The 17,572-nt window shown below is 38.7% G+C and overlaps 1 protein-coding gene across 7 annotated transcripts in view; it reads right to left on the minus strand.

Moving 5' to 3' along the window:
* The window catches only part of Greb1l (GREB1 like retinoic acid receptor coactivator), a 252,689-nt gene that overhangs the window by 90,365 nt on the left and 144,752 nt on the right, over positions 1–17,572 (minus strand). For all 7 annotated transcript variants that reach the window (XM_076912998.1, XM_076913003.1, XM_076913004.1 and 4 more), the window contains 3 exons: positions 11,337–11,513; positions 6,362–6,538; positions 4,052–4,174 (listed from right to left, as the gene is read on the minus strand). In XM_076912998.1, the coding sequence (XP_076769113.1) occupies positions 4,052–4,174; positions 6,362–6,538; positions 11,337–11,513 (477 nt within the window). The remainder of the gene's footprint in view (positions 1–4,051; positions 4,175–6,361; positions 6,539–11,336; positions 11,514–17,572) is intronic.

Below are 17,572 nucleotides of genomic sequence, written 5' to 3' on the forward strand. Positions count from 1 at the left end.
AATCTGAGTTGATAATGTTACAGCAGTTATCAGTGAAAAGCTGATTAACACAACGACTGTCCAAGCCAATGTGGGAAAAACCAAAACCTAAACACTGACAGCAACCAGCAGCTTCCCCTCTCCCCTTCCCTAGCCCACTTCTTTCTCTTCTGCTTAGGCGTGCTCACTGTGCCTTGCATGCAACCGTGAATGGCTTAGGTCTGTCTTTTTCTAATGAAACAATGGTGATAGGATCTTTTATGAATGACTTTCTTGTTTATTCATCTTATCTATGAGCCTCAGTTATAGTGCTGGATACAGGAAGTTGTTTACTCATTCTTAGTAAATACTTTATTATATAAATTTCTTCCCATTATGTTGCTAGTGAACACTTGAGCTGCTTCCAGCTTAATCAATTGTAAGAATCACTTGTGAAGAAGAGTCATGTAGAAGATGACTCTTAACCAGAGTTTCTTTAGGTAACAGCTAGATTATAGCATGCCTATACTTTCTACTCTATTAAAAAACCACTGGCAGTGTGGTGCACTGACTAACATTCTTTATGTTAGATATTTTAAATATTTAAAAGTTTCCCTTGTGTGTTCCAGCTTGTCTGTTTGTGCACTATGTACATATTCGACCTGCAGAAGTCAGACGAGGGCATCAGATGCCCTGAAGCCTGAGTAATGGGTGGTTGTCAGCTCCTACCTCTCTGTGCTAGGAACTGAATATGGATCCTCTGCAAGATTACCAAGAACGTTTAGCTTCTGAGCCTCTGAGATAATTTTATATAAAACTATGAGGGTAAAAATCCATGGCTGCAATAGAGACTTGAGGATTTTAGAAAGCCAAACAAAGAATATCTGCTAAGGAAAGTTGAAAGCATCAAGTGGACCAAATCCATGAGAGAAGCCATAAGGTTTGCAAACACCAAGGCCATAGGGCAGAGTTGCACAAACCTGCTGGTGTTTATATGGTGGCACTGTGTGCCGGGCACAGAGCTTGAGGATTTAGTACTTGCCTGACTGTGTCTCAGTCTTTTTTTTTTTTTTTCCACATTTCTTCTTTCTATGGTCCTGTTCTTCTCTTTTGGAATAGGAATGTTCTCTCTGTGTCACTGAATGTTTAAAGTATGTAATTTATTTCGATTTTAGAGGGACCCATGGGTGATTATCTTGAATTACAGCAGGGACTGTGCACTTGTCCACACATTCCTACTGCTGTGATATTCTGTCTGACCACATGAGGTCAAGCAATCATAGACTGGACCCTTAAAAGTCATAAACTAAAGTAAACATTTTCTATCATAAATGAAATGGTCTGCAGCAACTATAAGAAGACCGACTTAGAATCTCACCTTATACCATACACAAAAATTAACTCAAAATGGATCCTTGGCTTAACTTCAAGAGTTATAACAACAAAGTTTTCAGAAGAAACTTAGAAATTTCAAGACTTTGAGTTAGAAAATGTTTCTTTATCTGTTCTTGAATTCTTGTCCCAATTAAATACAGTGTGTATGTGTGGGAGACAGATGTATATAATGTAGGTAACTGAAGACACAGCCACCTTTGATAGTAAAATAATCCACTGGGATTTGGTAACTAGAATAAATAAACCAATGACACAAAATGTTGTATAAAAATATGCAGGGGTGAGTAGTGCAAGTTGGAACAGCCAAAGCTTTCCAACTTGGTGGATGGGACCATAGACAGAGCCATGTGGGTAATAAATTAATTCTTGCCTCCAATACTGCACAATGTGTATTTACATTTCAGGCTAAGAAACCTTGATTACCAGAAGTTCAATTATCTACAGATAGGTGAATCATAAGGTATCAAAAACCCAATTTATACTTAATGTTTATCATGATACCATAATGCTAACATAACATTTTTACAGCCTGTTACAGTCAGTCTATATTAGAAGGAATACTGGTTGGTGTATCTATTCACATAAATGAATCACTATGAAAATCTTCCATCTGACACCTTATAGAAGAGTGTTTTTTTCTAGTAAATTATCTGAGTTGCACCTAAATCTGCTAACAGTGAATTTCAGGGTCAAGTTATCTCTTACCCTCCACCCAGGAATACTGAAATAGCATTTGTCCACTTGTGTTCACTGTGAGTCAGTCAGTGACCTTCTCTCTCTTCCTTGCTTATGTCTCCTCAGGGCACTAGGGGATCCTTGCCTAAAGCCCAGATCTTTGCAGAAGACTGTTTTCTTCTTTCAGAACAACAAAAAATTGTTCTTAAAACATATTTCCTGGTATGATTAATTCATATTATATTAGTGCTTATGACATTTTAATATTTTTAAAGGAAAACTTGTTATTTTTATATCTAGTCTACCTTGTAGAAAGTCAGCATGGTTTATTGTTTTTTATTCCCTTCTACGAGTGGTTTTAAATCATGGGGGTTGTTACTCGAATACTGGAACCCAGCCACACAACAACTGATAAGGTTCTTAGAACACAATGAACACTTGATAAGCACAGATTGGAATGAAGTACGTGTTCATTTTTAACACTATAGTTTTAATTTTTCATTTTATTATCTCCAAGATCTAAGGGAAGATAACATATCATAAAACTCATCAAATCACTGAAATAATATTCTAGGCTAGCCATGCAGGCATGTTTCTGATGTAATAAAGGGTGGTCTTTCAATGCTAAGAGCCGAATACCAAAGTTTTTCTTTCTCGAATAGCATGATGTTAGCATGATGTTCATTTATTTTAGAAAAAAATAGTCTTCTGTCTTAGATAATAGACTCTATCTAAATATCCTGAGAGTTTAAAAGTTGCTCAGGATCAGGAACACTGTTACTCAGGTCCAGTCAGACTTTGCTGACTATGAGCACACAGTAAGACATGTCCCCCTGAAATTGGCCTTGTTATACTTGTATTTCTGTCGACGTACTCTAATACTTCCACCTTGTAAACAGTTTACCGGATTACGAGAGGCTCACGTGACAATTGAAAGTAGCATGGTACATTGCTTAATGGAGATTCCCTAGTTTTTGTTTGGTTTTGGTTTTATTTTTAACCTGTGGTGAAACAGACAATGGCTAACACATATGAAGTTACACATCAGATGGGTAAGAGTACAGACAAGGGAACTGGAACATAATTCACATACTCCTTCACAGTACTTCTCATGTTGCCTGAGACCCAGCTATGTTACTCCTGAGTAATTTTCTCAAATAATCCATAGCTCATCAATCCTCAGCATGGGCCATTTTGTTCTGTTTGAAGTCTTACCCTGACCTCAGGTCCTGGCTAGTGCCATATAATAGATGAGTTTTTAGAAAGCTGTCCTTGTACTCACTTCACCATCGAATCAGCCTACTGTTCAGATTTAATAATATACTAGAGGTTTCAAGCACTAAGATTCTTATCTAGTTATTTGTAACTGAGCTCTTGTCTTGCAGCATTGAAAACTAGACCCTGGATTCATCTACTACGGTACCAGTCCATTCAGAGATCTGTTTTATACCAGCTAGTGTGCTATTCTCTCCAGCTATCTCAGGGTTTCTGTTTTTTCCTTTTAGAAACCTTGTTTCTTTGGTGTCCTTGATCCCCTCTGTCTCTTGGGCTCTTTGCATCTTGTCTTCCATGGGGTGCCCTGAACTCTGAGGGGATGAACTAGAGTCATCTTAGGGGTTAAACACAGCTCTACCCTTGGATTCTACTCTTCATGAGTGTGTCCCCAGTATGTGCTACCCCACAGCTGTGGTGTCTGATTTCTACATACTCTCTACAATTTTCTTCCACTTGTCATTTTTTTCTCCATTCTCTGTCTAATACTGACAAGAGCACTGAGACTTAAGTCCTGGTCCTCCAAAGACTTACCATCTCAATGCTGGCTTTTAATTCTAATAATAAGTCAAGTTGCATTCTAATAATATTCAAAGAGTATTTTATTTGAAAACATTTCACTCAAGCCAGCTAAGCAAGTTTAAAGATGCTTCATTAAATATATATATATATATATATATATATATATATATATATATATATATATATATATATATATCTGTCCTTACAATAATATAAAACTATTTCATACCTGTTGGAGTGAAGCCTGCTTTGTATCCATTAGCTGTTCCATTTTCTGGAGCCACAGTTGATGACACTGATGAAATAGGCTTCGTGGAGTGGCAAAGAGCAGAGGGTTGTCGGCTTCTACATTCTAGAAGGGACAAAAACACACGATATGAAGAAGTTAGTTTTTATTTGAGCAGGCAGTGGGGACACAGTCCATAAGATCACTGAAACAAGTGTTTGCTTCTTGAATGGTAGCAACTTTCCTAATTACTTACTGTCTCCAACAGCCTGCTCAGACTAGTGAACAGTAGTCCTAAGCCAGATGACATGCTTAAGGCAAAGAACAATCACAATTTTTTGGCCTACAGATTAGTTTTGACATGAAAAATGCAGATAACTAGCACAGTTTTGTTAGTTTTATGGGTAAGATAGAGGGTAAAATGTCAATAATTTATAAAAACATTAAGCTTTTTAGATACCAGGTAACTTCTTGTTCATAATTTATTTAAATGTATAATAGTAACTTTGAATCCATCTAAGCTACTTTCAGATGTTTCTGCTCAATCATAATGAGTATTCAAACATAAGAAAAATAAAAACTGTATAGATAGAAGAGACAAATTAGAAGGAAATTATTATTATTAGTCCTTATTAAAGGAAATAGGTAAGTGGTGTTCAAAATGATTATTAATAATGCAATAGCAAGTTTTGCATTAAGTGACATTACTGAGGCTCTGATATGACTCTAATTGTACTGTGTACTGACTTCATGACACTGTGACAGTCTCTCGTTCTTCAAGTTCCAACTAAATTGTCCGATTACTAGTCTCACAAAGTAGCTTGTGAAATAGAAATAGAAATTGAACAGGGTTACAAGGGTTCTAAGGAAAGTTTCCATGGTAATGAGGCACACGCAAGGACTGAAAGCAGTTCTCCGAAGCAGCCCACACTATGGCTTTCTGAAAACAGTGATTATATTTTGGCATAAAGTTTAACTTCATGTTATGCATATTATGTGCATAGATGCATATTGATATTATGTGGCTTTATATAAATAAGTATACAATTTCAGTTCCAAAATAAAATCCGCTATAAATATGAGGCCATTTTAAAAAATGGCCAAGTGAGGTGGCTCAAAGGGCAAAAGTGTTTACAACCAAGCTCAACCCCTGGAACCTACACACTGAAGGGGGACAACAGATTCCCACAGGTTGTCCTCTGGCTTCCACATGTGCTGTGGTAGCGTACCACACACACACACACACACCAATCAATTATCAATCAAGTAATATAAAAATGCTATTCTTCACTAGGAACATGAACTCCTTGAGCACCAAAAAGTTAAATGTATTTATGCAAACAAAACAAAAGCTAAAGGAAAAAGTTGAAAGGTAGAAAGACAATGCTTGTCTTGGTTTTACTCTTTAAATACGATTTATGGTATTCAAAAAGACTTTCTAGAGGAAAATTCTTTAGACTTTGCCAGATAAAAAGTATCTTTATCTTATAATATCTATCATATCTTAATGATATTCTTAAGATTCAGTGCTTGCAAGATTTAAGCTCTGATGACAATGGCTTGGACATGCAACACCATTCCCTGTGGCATTATATAGTGAGTGCCACCTCAAATGCAGCCAAGAATAATTATGGTGGAGGATTCAGAGACAAATGTGCTATTGTAATTTAAATTTATTCTGCTATCCGAGAGTCAGGTAAAACTCTTGTGTCAGCAAGAAAAATAAAGACAATTATTTTATGGAGAAAAAATTCTCAGCATCAAAGAAATTACATTAGGATAGGGGCTAAAACTGTGGTAATGCCTACCAAGCACATGAAGATTCGACTTTCTACACATTAGCTAGCTAAATTGTGGCTAATTCCAAAGAAACAAAACTGTTAACTCCAGCATGTACTTCCCAAGGCATCTAGAAGACTGAGTTGCTATTTGGTATGTTTTGGTAAAATAAAAATAGAAAACTGTTGATTGGCAAGAACCACTAACAAACTGAAATCAAGCAAAGAGAACATTTTACACTCAGGTTCTCTCTAAGTGTAAGAAATCCAGGAGTGCCGTTCCCAGTCCCAGAGCTGCACGCCTTCTCTGGAGTCAGATCTGGAGACCTGCATTTCCTGCCTCTCCTATACTCATATGTTTCACTTAATTTTAACAAGGGGCAAGTCAAACAACTCTCAAAGGGCTTTATAGTTTTTGAGCAGCCTTTTGAACTTGAGCTATTTATGTATCCCACACCTGTACTCTGAACCCTGTAAGGGTCACTTGTCACTGCCACAGACTCTCCCTCCCCTCCCCCTCCTGGAATTTGATTACCTTTCCAGCAGATGAGAGGTCCCTTTGATAACACGCCCTGGGAGGTTCTGACTAGGTAGTACTTTAAGTGCTTCTGCTTCTTTGGCTGGGTGGTGAGCTTCAAGTTAATGTGGTTAGAAAATTCTGTGAAATATCGAAATCCTCTTTCTCCACAACCGATACAATTTCCAGAAAACCCTGAAATGGGGAAAGTCAATATTACTAGTGGCCTTGTAAGTTGATACACTACTTCTAGATGTGAAAAGTATAAAAATATTTATAGTCTATTGAACCAACAATGTCCCAATGTTTAGGAAATACTTCAGAAGGGAAAAAAGCAGGGGTAGGTTTTCAGTGGAGTCTTCCCCCACCCCCAACTTTCCCCTTTGATTTTAAATTCTTCAGATAAAATTGTAAATGCTTGTAAGCTGGTACTCTATGTTCAAAAATTCAGGAAATTTAAGGTTGCTCCAATGCTGTTATCTAACATGAAATTCACAGTCAAGTTATAACAGCACAGAGTAATTTCTATAACAGTAAAAGACTGGGACTAAGTTCAACACCACTATAAGAGGACAACAGCCAAGAAAACAGATTGGGAAGTATCAGGTGACATTTAAAAAAAAATCTTTATTGGATATTTTATTTATTTACAATACAGATGTCATCTCCTTTCCCCATTTCCCCTCCCTAGAAACCCCTATCCCATCCCCCCTCTTCCTTTATGCTTTTATACCATTTTAATTACATGCATGTATTAAGGTCAGTTCTAGGTTGAGGGTCTAACAATACAATAGATGCAAATAGTCAAGGAACAAGCAAGACAATAAACACAAATAATCAAAGAAAAAAAACCAAGGCATTAAACCCAGTTATGTGGACACTCCTGTGATCACTGTTTCTAAGGGCTTATTAGGATGACCAAAGTATTTGAGCCTACTTCCCTATCTTAGCCCAAGGTCATTTTCATGTCTGAAGCCTACTTCCTTGTTCTAGCCTAAAATTTAGATTCTTGTCTGAAATTACTTCTTTGTTCTAGCCTAATATTTAGATTCCTGCCTGAGATTACTTCTTTGTTTTAGCCTAACCAACCTAAGACATAAGTGTACTGCTTTTGATAACGCATATTCCATGATAGGTAAGGAAGGCATTCTTGTCAGAATGACCTAAGACAGGCTCAGTCTTGTTAATGAAATAAAAAAGGGGGAGAGGCAAAGAGCCTTTGGGGCTGCTTGGCAAGAATCTGACATGGGCCAAGGACAAGGAAATGGGCTGCTTGGCAGGAATATGACATTGGCCAAGGACAAGGAAGTAGGCTTCAGGCAGGAATCTGACCTTAGGCCAGAACAAAGAAGTAATTTCAGGCAGGTGACAGAATTTTGATAGTATATAAAGACAGGAATGACAGGTGGGGGCTGAAGAGTGGAGCTCAGTGACAGAACACCTGTCTAGCTGAGTAAGGCCCTGAGCTAGAGCCCCAGAATTGGGAGAGGAAGGAAGGAGGGAGGGAGGGGCATAGGGGGAAAGGAGAGGGCCTGGGGAGGGAAGGGAAAAAAAGGAAAATGAAGATAAAGGATTTCAGTCCTAAAGTTCCTCATGCTTTCATGTTGCAAGCTCCTTTCTTAAGATCCTGCTGAGGAAAGAATAATTGGGTGAATGGCAAAGAATATGATATATCTCAATAAAAGCATCTTTATGAAACCTGTCACTTTGTATATAAAAAAATAATAAAACATTGAATTTCAAATATCATGGTTTTATTTTTCATCACTTAAAAACTATCTGATTATTAAATCTTTGTGGTTTATTATTCTAACAAAGCTCTTGTTTTAATGAGTCTGTGGGTCCCACTCTTGGTTCTCTGCCTAGCTTAACACAGCAGCTTGTCCCACAGACCTATGGACTATGAGCGCACAATAAGTATCTGACCTAATATGAGATACTTAGAATCTCTCTTCTAGAATTTTATCTAGACAGTACTGGACCCTAGGTTTGTAAAATCGGAATCTGTATGTGGTTCATCTCAAGTACATATGAATTCTGGTTTTGGAGAGGATGCACCGAGAGCCGTGACCAGGCAGCTGGAGAGCAGTCAGGAGGGGCAGCACAGACTGAGCTGTGTGATGTTGAGCTATTCCAGACACTTCCGTTGCTATGAGAACTAGACACAGGTTCTGTGAACTTCCCATTTCTTCTTCACCCTCTCTTTACTCACCTGAGCTTCTTATTCTTTTATATCGAATGTCTGAATAATCCCTTGGACTAATTAAACAAAATAAGACTCTCAATGGCCTGATTGGAGCAGATGTGGAAAGAGGAAATGGAGAAGGCTGGGAGGATGAGAAGCCATGCATTGCTTTATGAAAAGTCAGCCGACAGCCCTTTTAACACACAAAAGAAGGGAAGACCAGGAATTCAGTGAGTTCCTTTACTCAGACCTGACACAAAGAGAACATACATACAGTCATACAGATGAACAAGACAAAGGGGTAAGACAAGGAGTCTTATATCCTGTACAAAGATCATGCATCTGTCTACAATAATGTAAAACATGACCACGGGCAAACTGACATGGTTTTCAAACCCCTAAACCAACCTGGTATATATTAACAAGGATAAAGAGAGAAACAAAGGCCAGGAGGAAAAAAGAACATTTTCCAGTATCTGCACTGGAGGATAGCAATAATTCAAAGCATTTATAAGTGGGCCACCCAAGGTATCTCTATAACAATTATTTACTGAATACCAGGTAAATCCCAGAGAAGAATGATGAATAAGAGATAATTACAACTTCTGCTTAATTAATAACATTAATAGTTTATTGCTGTCAAGTAATGAACACCAAAATAAACTTATAAATGACTCTGGACTATAATTTAAGAAGCTCTCACAGCCCTTAGGGGGCAGAAACAGGCGGAACTCTTGTTGTCGACATAATGAGTTCCAAGTCACAGGGCCACACGGTAAGATCTTGTTAAGAAAGAAAAAAAAGGGGGGGTGTTGAAGAAGAGAAGGGACCTCTATAGCATGTTATGGGACAGTTTCTGATTCAAGATTTTTAAGATTTCTGATCTTGTATAATTTGAGTGGCTGCATCAAACTAAAACAAAAATCATCTCACAATCAATACAGTAGTTTAATTCTTTGTCCTCTTCTGATATTTGCACTTTAAAGATGATTTCATCTAAATAAAAGGTGTTCTGAGAAGTAAAGCCTGTACATAAACATAAAAACAGATGAGTAGCAAGGCTCATGTATCCACTTGTCTTTGTATTACAAAATAAATAAAAACAAGCTAGCAGTGGTACATGCCTTTAGTCCCAGCACCATGGAGGTGAAGGCAGGTAGATCTTGATGAATTTGAGGCCAGCCTGGTCTATATAGCTTTCCAGGCCATCCAGGTGTACAGATCTCGTCTGTCTTAGTTAGGGTTGCTATTGCTGCAGTGAGACACTATGACCCGAAGCGAGTTGAGAGGAAGGTTTATTTGGCTCATGTTTCCACATCATGGTCTATCCCAGCGGAAACTCAAACAAGACTTAGAGGCAGGACCTGATGCAGAGGTCATGGAGGGATGCTGCTCACTGGCTGGCTCATCATGGCTTGTTCAGCATGCTTTCTTACAGAACCTAGGACCACCAGCTCAGGGATGGCACCACCCACAATGGGTTTGCCCTCCTTCCTCCATCAATCACTACTTAAGAAAATACCCTACCCTTCCTAGTTATTTTAGGTGAATTGATATTAAATGTAAAATGAGAAGCATCTGTCAGCTTTCTTGTCGCTGTGATAGACTGAGGACAGAAACAGTATAAGAGAGGAAGAGTTTATTCTTGCTTAAAGATCAAGGGATGCAGTTATCATGACAAGGAAGAAAGAGATTGGAGCAGCTTCCCGTTGGGTGGAGCAGCTCCAAAGTGGAGCAGCAGGGGTGTGAGGCTGCCCATTATATTGTAGTAGCCCTCCATCTAGGCTCCACTTTCTAAAGGTTCCCCAACCTTCTTTTTTTTTTTTTTTTTTTTTTTTTTAAGATTATTTATTTTGCTGGGCAGTTGTGGTGCACGCCTTTAATCCCAGCACTTGGGAGGCAGAGGCAGGTGGATTTCTGAGTTCGAGGCCAGCCTGGTCTGCAGAGTGCATTCCAGGACAGCCAGGGCTACACAGAGAAACCCCGTCTCAAACCCCTCCCCCCCAAAAAAGATTTATTTATTTTAGGTATATGAGAGTACACTGTAGCTGTCTTCGGACACACTAGAAGAGGGCATTGGATCCCATTACAGATGGTTGTGAGCCACCATGTGGTTACTGGGAGTTGAACTCAGGACCTCTGGAAGAGCAGTTGGTGTTCTTAGCCACTGAGCCATCTCTCCAGCCCCAAGGTTCTCCAACCCTTAAGATTAGAGCTCAACCAGAAGAGCCTGTGGATGGTATATATATCTCACTCTGATTCTTATGCCCGTCACTAATCGCCCTCCTGATGGGGACATTTTATATTCAAACTAATTGTACTTATAAGGTATTAGGTAGTATTAATTTTTTAAATTTTTTTTTAGTATTGAAAATTTATAGACACCTTACAAAGTAAATAATTCACAAACAAATAATTGGGAATTGACTTCATGTTCAGATCAGTGACTATAGAGAGTCGACTTCACTCTATTTAATAAAATATTAAAAAATTATATGCTAAGGATGAAATTGAAAACATTACATGTGCTAAGCAAGTACTCAGACCTAAAATATTAAATTTTGATAAATTGTATGCTTTTTTTTAATGTTCTCAAAAACAGTTTTGCATGCCTATTTTTGACAATAAAAACGTAAAATATATTTAAGTTCATGAGAGGAAAATTTTCCTGTTTGAAACTAAACCATTTGAACCCCAACTAATTCAGTGACATACATGTACACATATAAAATTCTAAGATAAGTTTTAATAAACATATATTTCAACTTCTTCCTTCTAGAAGGAGTTTCTTAGGCATTAAACACTCACCTAAAAGTGCATTTTTCCCATGGTCATCTGGTAGAAATCGCTTGTCCACAGCACAAACTAGGATGTGTTCAGGAAGATTTGGAGACTTGGCCCCCACTAGCAGGAATCCGGCTGGGATGTCAATTTGTTCCATACACAGGGATACTAAACGCAAATCCTTTCCAGCTTGACAAAACCCTAGAAACAGCAAGAAGGAAGTAAGAATACTGAGGGAAGGTGATTTCTCCTTATCCATCTGTTAGAATAGAGCTACCTATAAGAATCACTTCTAAGGACTCAAAGCCCATGGCCCCCAGCTAGAAAACAAATCTATCCCCTCCTGTTTGGTTCCATCAGAATGACAACTAAGTTTCCTGGCCCACAAGTAAGGCAATCATAAATATATAACAAACCACCTGGGAAAGTATATATAATTTTTATATATGCATGATAAGTTTTCAGACTCTCTCTGTCTCTCTCTCTCTCTCTTTGTGTGTGTGTGTGTGTGTGTGTGTGTGTGTGTGTGTGTGTTTGGTGTACTTATACGTGAGTATGAATGTGTGTGTTCAGGTACCTGCAGAGGCTAGAGGTTAATGTCAGGTGTCGACCTCAATTGCTCTCTATCTTACTTTGAGACAGTCTCTCACTGAATCTGGAGCTCCAGGGATCTGTGTGCCTCATCTTACTCTCAAAATCCCACCAGTATGGGAGTTATAGATACTCACTTGTCTTTTTGGTGGGTGCCTGGGTTCTAAACTCAGGCCCTCACGTGTACAGGACAGCCACTTTACCCAAGGATCCATCTCCCTAGCCAAATCTCTATTTCCAAGATGAAGTCATTTCTAACTGGGACAATACAAGTCACTGAACACAGATGCTCCCCCATATCACAGCAGCAAAGACTGGAGCTCAGAGCTTGGTGACTGGTCAGGGAACTGGTCAGAACTAGAATTCAGAACAGACTTTTCACTAGATGAGCCAAGAAGTGACAAGTATTTATGTAATCAGTTTGTAATGGACTGCCACATTTACTCAGTATTTCATAATTTATAAACAGGTGCTTCACAGGCCTAAAGAGACAAAATTGGAACAGAACATTTTCCCTTAAGAATTCACACTGAGCCAAGCAGTGGTTGCATATGCCTTTAATATCAGCAGTCAGAAAGAAGAGGCAGTCAGATTCCTGTGAGTTTGAGGCCAGCTTGGTCTATTCAATGAGTTTCAGGACAGCCAGGGCTATAACAAAGAAACCTTGTCTCAAAAAACCCAGGTGGGGTGGGGCTGGGGAGAACTCAAGGTGAGTTAGTTAGAAGATGTGAGTAATCTCAGACCTGACATCACAGAGGCAGCTATGGTCCTTTGTACAACACGTTTTAGGATGACTCTCTCTGTACTCTAACATATGCGTTCTCTCTCCCAACTGACCAGACCCTGAAACTCCGCTCTAGCTGGGCTACCTTAATATCCCACTTTTCTGGTCATAGTTGATTGGTCCAGAAGCAGGCATCAGATAAAATCTGCCAATCAAAGATTTTGTATAGTAATTCTCAACATGGAGCTGGGGTTGAGGAGGCATGACCCAGTTTGACCTCTGGCACCTCTCTTGTTTCTTCTTGACCTGTGAGAGAAGTCTCTCAGCATCAATAGAAAACTGGGCAGGTGGGTTTGACAGTGACTATCCCTGAATCCCAGCTGTGTTGTTCATGGTTTAGTCCTGTGATCTTTAGCGTCTGAATTCTTCCAATAATTTCTTCATATTGTCTAAGCTGGTTTCATTGTGGCTCTGTCACTTGCAACAGAAGGTTGGTGGAAAGTGGTAGACAAACACCCAACTCTTCATATATAAATCTGGAGAAATCACTATCTTCATTACCCATAACCCAACTTCGAAGAAATGTGGGATTTTATGAGCATTAATTCATATCATGATTTTAACCATAAGCCAACAAATAATTAGATATCATCAGTTAGTAAATGAAAAAAAATTAAACTCCATCAAAACACTGTATGGCACTGGGTGAATAAGAATCTGCCATGCTTTGGATCATCAAAATTTGAAAGCAGACATAATAGAATTAGAACGTCAACAGAAAACCAGACTTTAATACTAATGAAATCAATTCAACTTTTAGAGTTCCTGACATAAGTAATATTTAAAAGTTACACTGAATTTCTTAACAGCTTGTTACTTAAACTGTCATCTGTTTATCTGTAAAACAAATCATTTGTATTCATGAAGGATGTAAGTTATTCAGTTTGCAAACATTTTTTTGAGCCAATGAGCACACTGAACCCTCTGAAAAATATCCGCTTCTTGTACTGTCCTTGGGTAACAGAGTTAAAAGGCTTGAGAATTGGGAATTAACAATACTGCTGCTGATGGCAGATGCATATGTTCAAGGAGTACTACCAACAGGTAGGCACAATCCTCTCAGCAGCTTTAGGAATATATTATCTCCTTGCCATAGATGGAGAAACTGAGTCTCCAGAAAGTAAGGAACTTCTTCAAGGTTATAGAATGAGTCCAGTAAAGTTTAGGAATATAAGACATGGACATTTGTTATATAAGAAAAATGAAGAACACACTGTTCAGTCTGGCAAAAGACAAGCTAAAAACTAAGTATGGTAGTACATGGCTATGGTCCACTTAGGGGCTTTTGCATCAAATTACAAAATACTAGGGGCTGGAAAGAAGGCTTGGTGATTAAATGTGCCTGTTGCTTTTGCAGAGGACCTGAGTTCATTTCTCAGCACCCACATGGAACCAGCTCACAGCCACCTGTAAGTCAAGCTGTAGAGGACAGATAGAGGGTATATACAATTTAAATAAAACTTAGTTTTCTAAAATTATAAAATACTAAACTATTCAAATGAAACCCATACAGGTCCGTTATTACAGGCTGGAAGTAGGGGATTGTAAAACCTCTGTCATCAAGACTAACGAGGATTATCCCCTAACTTACACGCTAAGCCGGATAGTCAAAGATGGGTAAGAGAACACTTCAAGACCCTTGCCCCTAAAAAGGGAGGCCTCACCTTCCTAAGACAGGAGCTCAACCAATGGCTGTTGAGTTATCCAAAGACAGGAAAGGGAGGCTGGGGTCATTTGTTCCAACCTAAGACAGGCACGGTTTCTGTAAGTTTTCCCAGCCTTCCCTTTTGAAAAAAAAAAATTTAAAAGGGGGACCTGTGGGGAGCCGACAGAAAGCGGCTATCATCCTTGCAGCCATCTTGAGCCATATACCCTGACCAGAGACTTGATTGAATTAGCCTACAACAGCTGAGCACACTCCGATAACATCTTGTTTTAGATACCCAGGATTTTCCCTTGGGTGTGAGACTTAAAGGTGTGTGACTTAAGGGCATCAGATTTAGAGATCAGATTCAGAGACAAGACCTAAGATCATGATTAAAGGTGTGGCTTAGAAGTGAGACATAAAAGGCAAGAGGCAGACAGAAGAGCATATCAGAGAATCAGACACTTCAGAGAGACACTAGGAACGGAGAATCAGACACTTCAGAGACTACAACTTGGGAGTAGGAATTAGGCATTAGGAGAACAACTTGGAGTAGACATTAGACACTTGGGAGAGTACAACTTGCAGTACAACTTGGAACTAGGAATTAGGTTAGAGAGTACAACTTGGAGTACAACTTGGAGTAGGAATTAGGCATTGAGGAAGAAGACACTTGGACTAGAGAACTCAGAAGAAATTATTATTAGGTATTAGGTACACTTGGCACTTGGAGGAAGAACTTGGAATTAGACATTAGGCACTTAACAATTGGAGGAAGAAACTTGGAACTTGGAGGCACTAGGGACTAGGAACTAAGGACTAGGAACTCAAGACTTGGGACTTGGAGAGAAGAAGAGAGACTGAAGAATGAGTGAGATTGAATCACACTCTGTCTGGTCTCCATTCCTCACGTCCATCCTCACTCTCTCTCTTGCTGAACCACAACCCGTGGACCGGAGCAGCTTGGCGCAGTGCGGGCTAACAAGTTATCCCCAAGGCTTTTGGCAGTGCAGGTCCCAACATTGAGAGAGTGGTCTGTGACATTTTGGTCCCCAAACGTGGGGTAGAGCAGTTCTCAACATTTCTGGCCCCCCCTTTGGGGCAGCTAGGGCCGCAACAAGGAAGTACCTGAAAGCATTGAAAGAGGTCTCAAGATGTCTCATCAAAGAGATGACTGATTGGCATCCTCCCTGTAACTATGACTTGCTACTAAGAGTGGGACATAAACTACCTTGTAAACCAGCATGGATTAACCATTGCTGAGAAGTTTATGACTGGATAGTAATTGAACTGCATCTCTGGGAGGTGCCTTTGTCACTGAGACTAGCAATGAATCTCCACTGGGAGAAAATGGCAATCACAGACTGTACCAATTTACAAAACTATTGCAAGATTTTGAGGACATTGCTGTTATATAAAACCTTAAGGTTGGGGCTGGAGAGATGGCTCAGAGGTCAAGCGTACTTACTGCTCCTGTAGAGGATCACAGTTTGGATCCCAGCATCTATGCTGGGTGGCTCACAACTGTCTAACTCTTGCTTCAGGAGATCCAATGTCCAAGTCTGCTTCATGTGCACATATCAACACACATACACACATTTTAAAAATAATATAAATCTTCTAAAAACAAAACTAACTTTAAGGTCACCCAATACGTTGTTGCTTGACAGGTGGCTTTTATAAGTGCAGGGATTCAAAAAGACATTGTACAACACTTGGGAATTACATATGAAGTTTATTTTTAAATTACTATCATCATCAACACCATCACTATACATGTTTGTGATATGAGGGCTCACATGTGCATAGCATGTGTTTGAAGCTAGAGAACAACTTTGTGCAGTTTCTTCTGTCCTAACCACCTTCACATGGATTTTGGGATCCAAGCTCTGGCCATCACAGCTTCCGTGGCAAGGGCTCACTAATTCTCTATGGGTGAAATTTAAATAAGCATCATTGTGATCTCCTAAAACCCAACTGTTTATTATAATTCCCTACTGTAAAACAGAAGATGGCCTTTCATCCCACACATATAGAGTGAAACTAGTCATGTGAGCTCATAGCTCATTGAGGCAAAGCCATTACCACAGTATAGTCTTCATCTTTTATACAATTTCACATGGTTTTCAGCTATATTGATATAGTGTTTAATTCATACCTGTAATGGGCTGCTGGAAAAATTGGGAAGCTCAGATAAACAGGAAAAAGTAATTTTAATACTTTTAAAATTTTAATTTTTTCAATGCACCCAAATATGGGTGGTTATTGGGTGTGCAGAGTAGAATTTATCTCCAACCTTCATTCAGACATCTCTCCTTAATAAGGAGCCACCAGCAGCTGATAGCACAGATGGGAAGCACTACAGCTGGATTTATGAGTTTTCAGACAAAAACAAAAACAAAAACCACAACATGAATTTGGGAGTGGGACGCATTGGGACATTTGAACGAATGGATAAATTGTATCTCATTGCATACATGTATGAACGTCTCAAGAATAAACAAAGCTATAATATTTAAATTATAATGTTAGAAATGGGAATATACTTTAGTATAGAGTTCACCTAACATGTTCAAAGCCTTAGTTCAATTCCTAGTAACACACAGACATACCACAAACATGCAACACACACACATATAAATACACTTACACAAAATCAGTAAGATTATATAAAATATATCGATATAAGTTTAGACACAAAAAGTCTATGTTTGTTTTGTTTTATTTTGAGACAGAATCTAACTATGTAGCTCTGGCTGGCCTACAACTTGCTATGTAAGTCAGGTTGGCCTTGAACTCATAGAGATTCACAAGTCTCTTTCTCTCAAGCACTAGGAATTAATGTTATAAAGATTTAAAAAAAAATAGTCATTACAATCCAGCCTAAATTTTATCACATAGAGCAAAAATTTAAAATTGTGGAAATAAATTTCTATATTCCTTTAGCCTCAAATTATAAATCCCACATCTGAGGTGTTAGTTGTACATCTGGGGGCTGGGAGTATAACTCAGTGAGCACCCTTGCCAAGTTTGCTTGGGAACTACAGCCACACATGGGGTTGGGGGAGGGAAAGTAGTTTTGAGTGTTTTTTAGATGCTGAAAACATTTAAATCCATTTGTCTCTCTTAAAACAAGGAAAAATCTCTTATTTTTGAATTTTCAACAAACACACTCTTTTTTATATCCAACTTAAAGTAAACTACAACTATTGAATCATAAACTGTAGATAGTTGTTGTAT

The sequence above is a fragment of the Arvicanthis niloticus genome, chromosome 14 (genome assembly GCF_011762505.2).
Source record: "Arvicanthis niloticus isolate mArvNil1 chromosome 14, mArvNil1.pat.X, whole genome shotgun sequence".
Lineage (NCBI taxonomy): Eukaryota > Metazoa > Chordata > Mammalia > Rodentia > Muridae > Arvicanthis > Arvicanthis niloticus.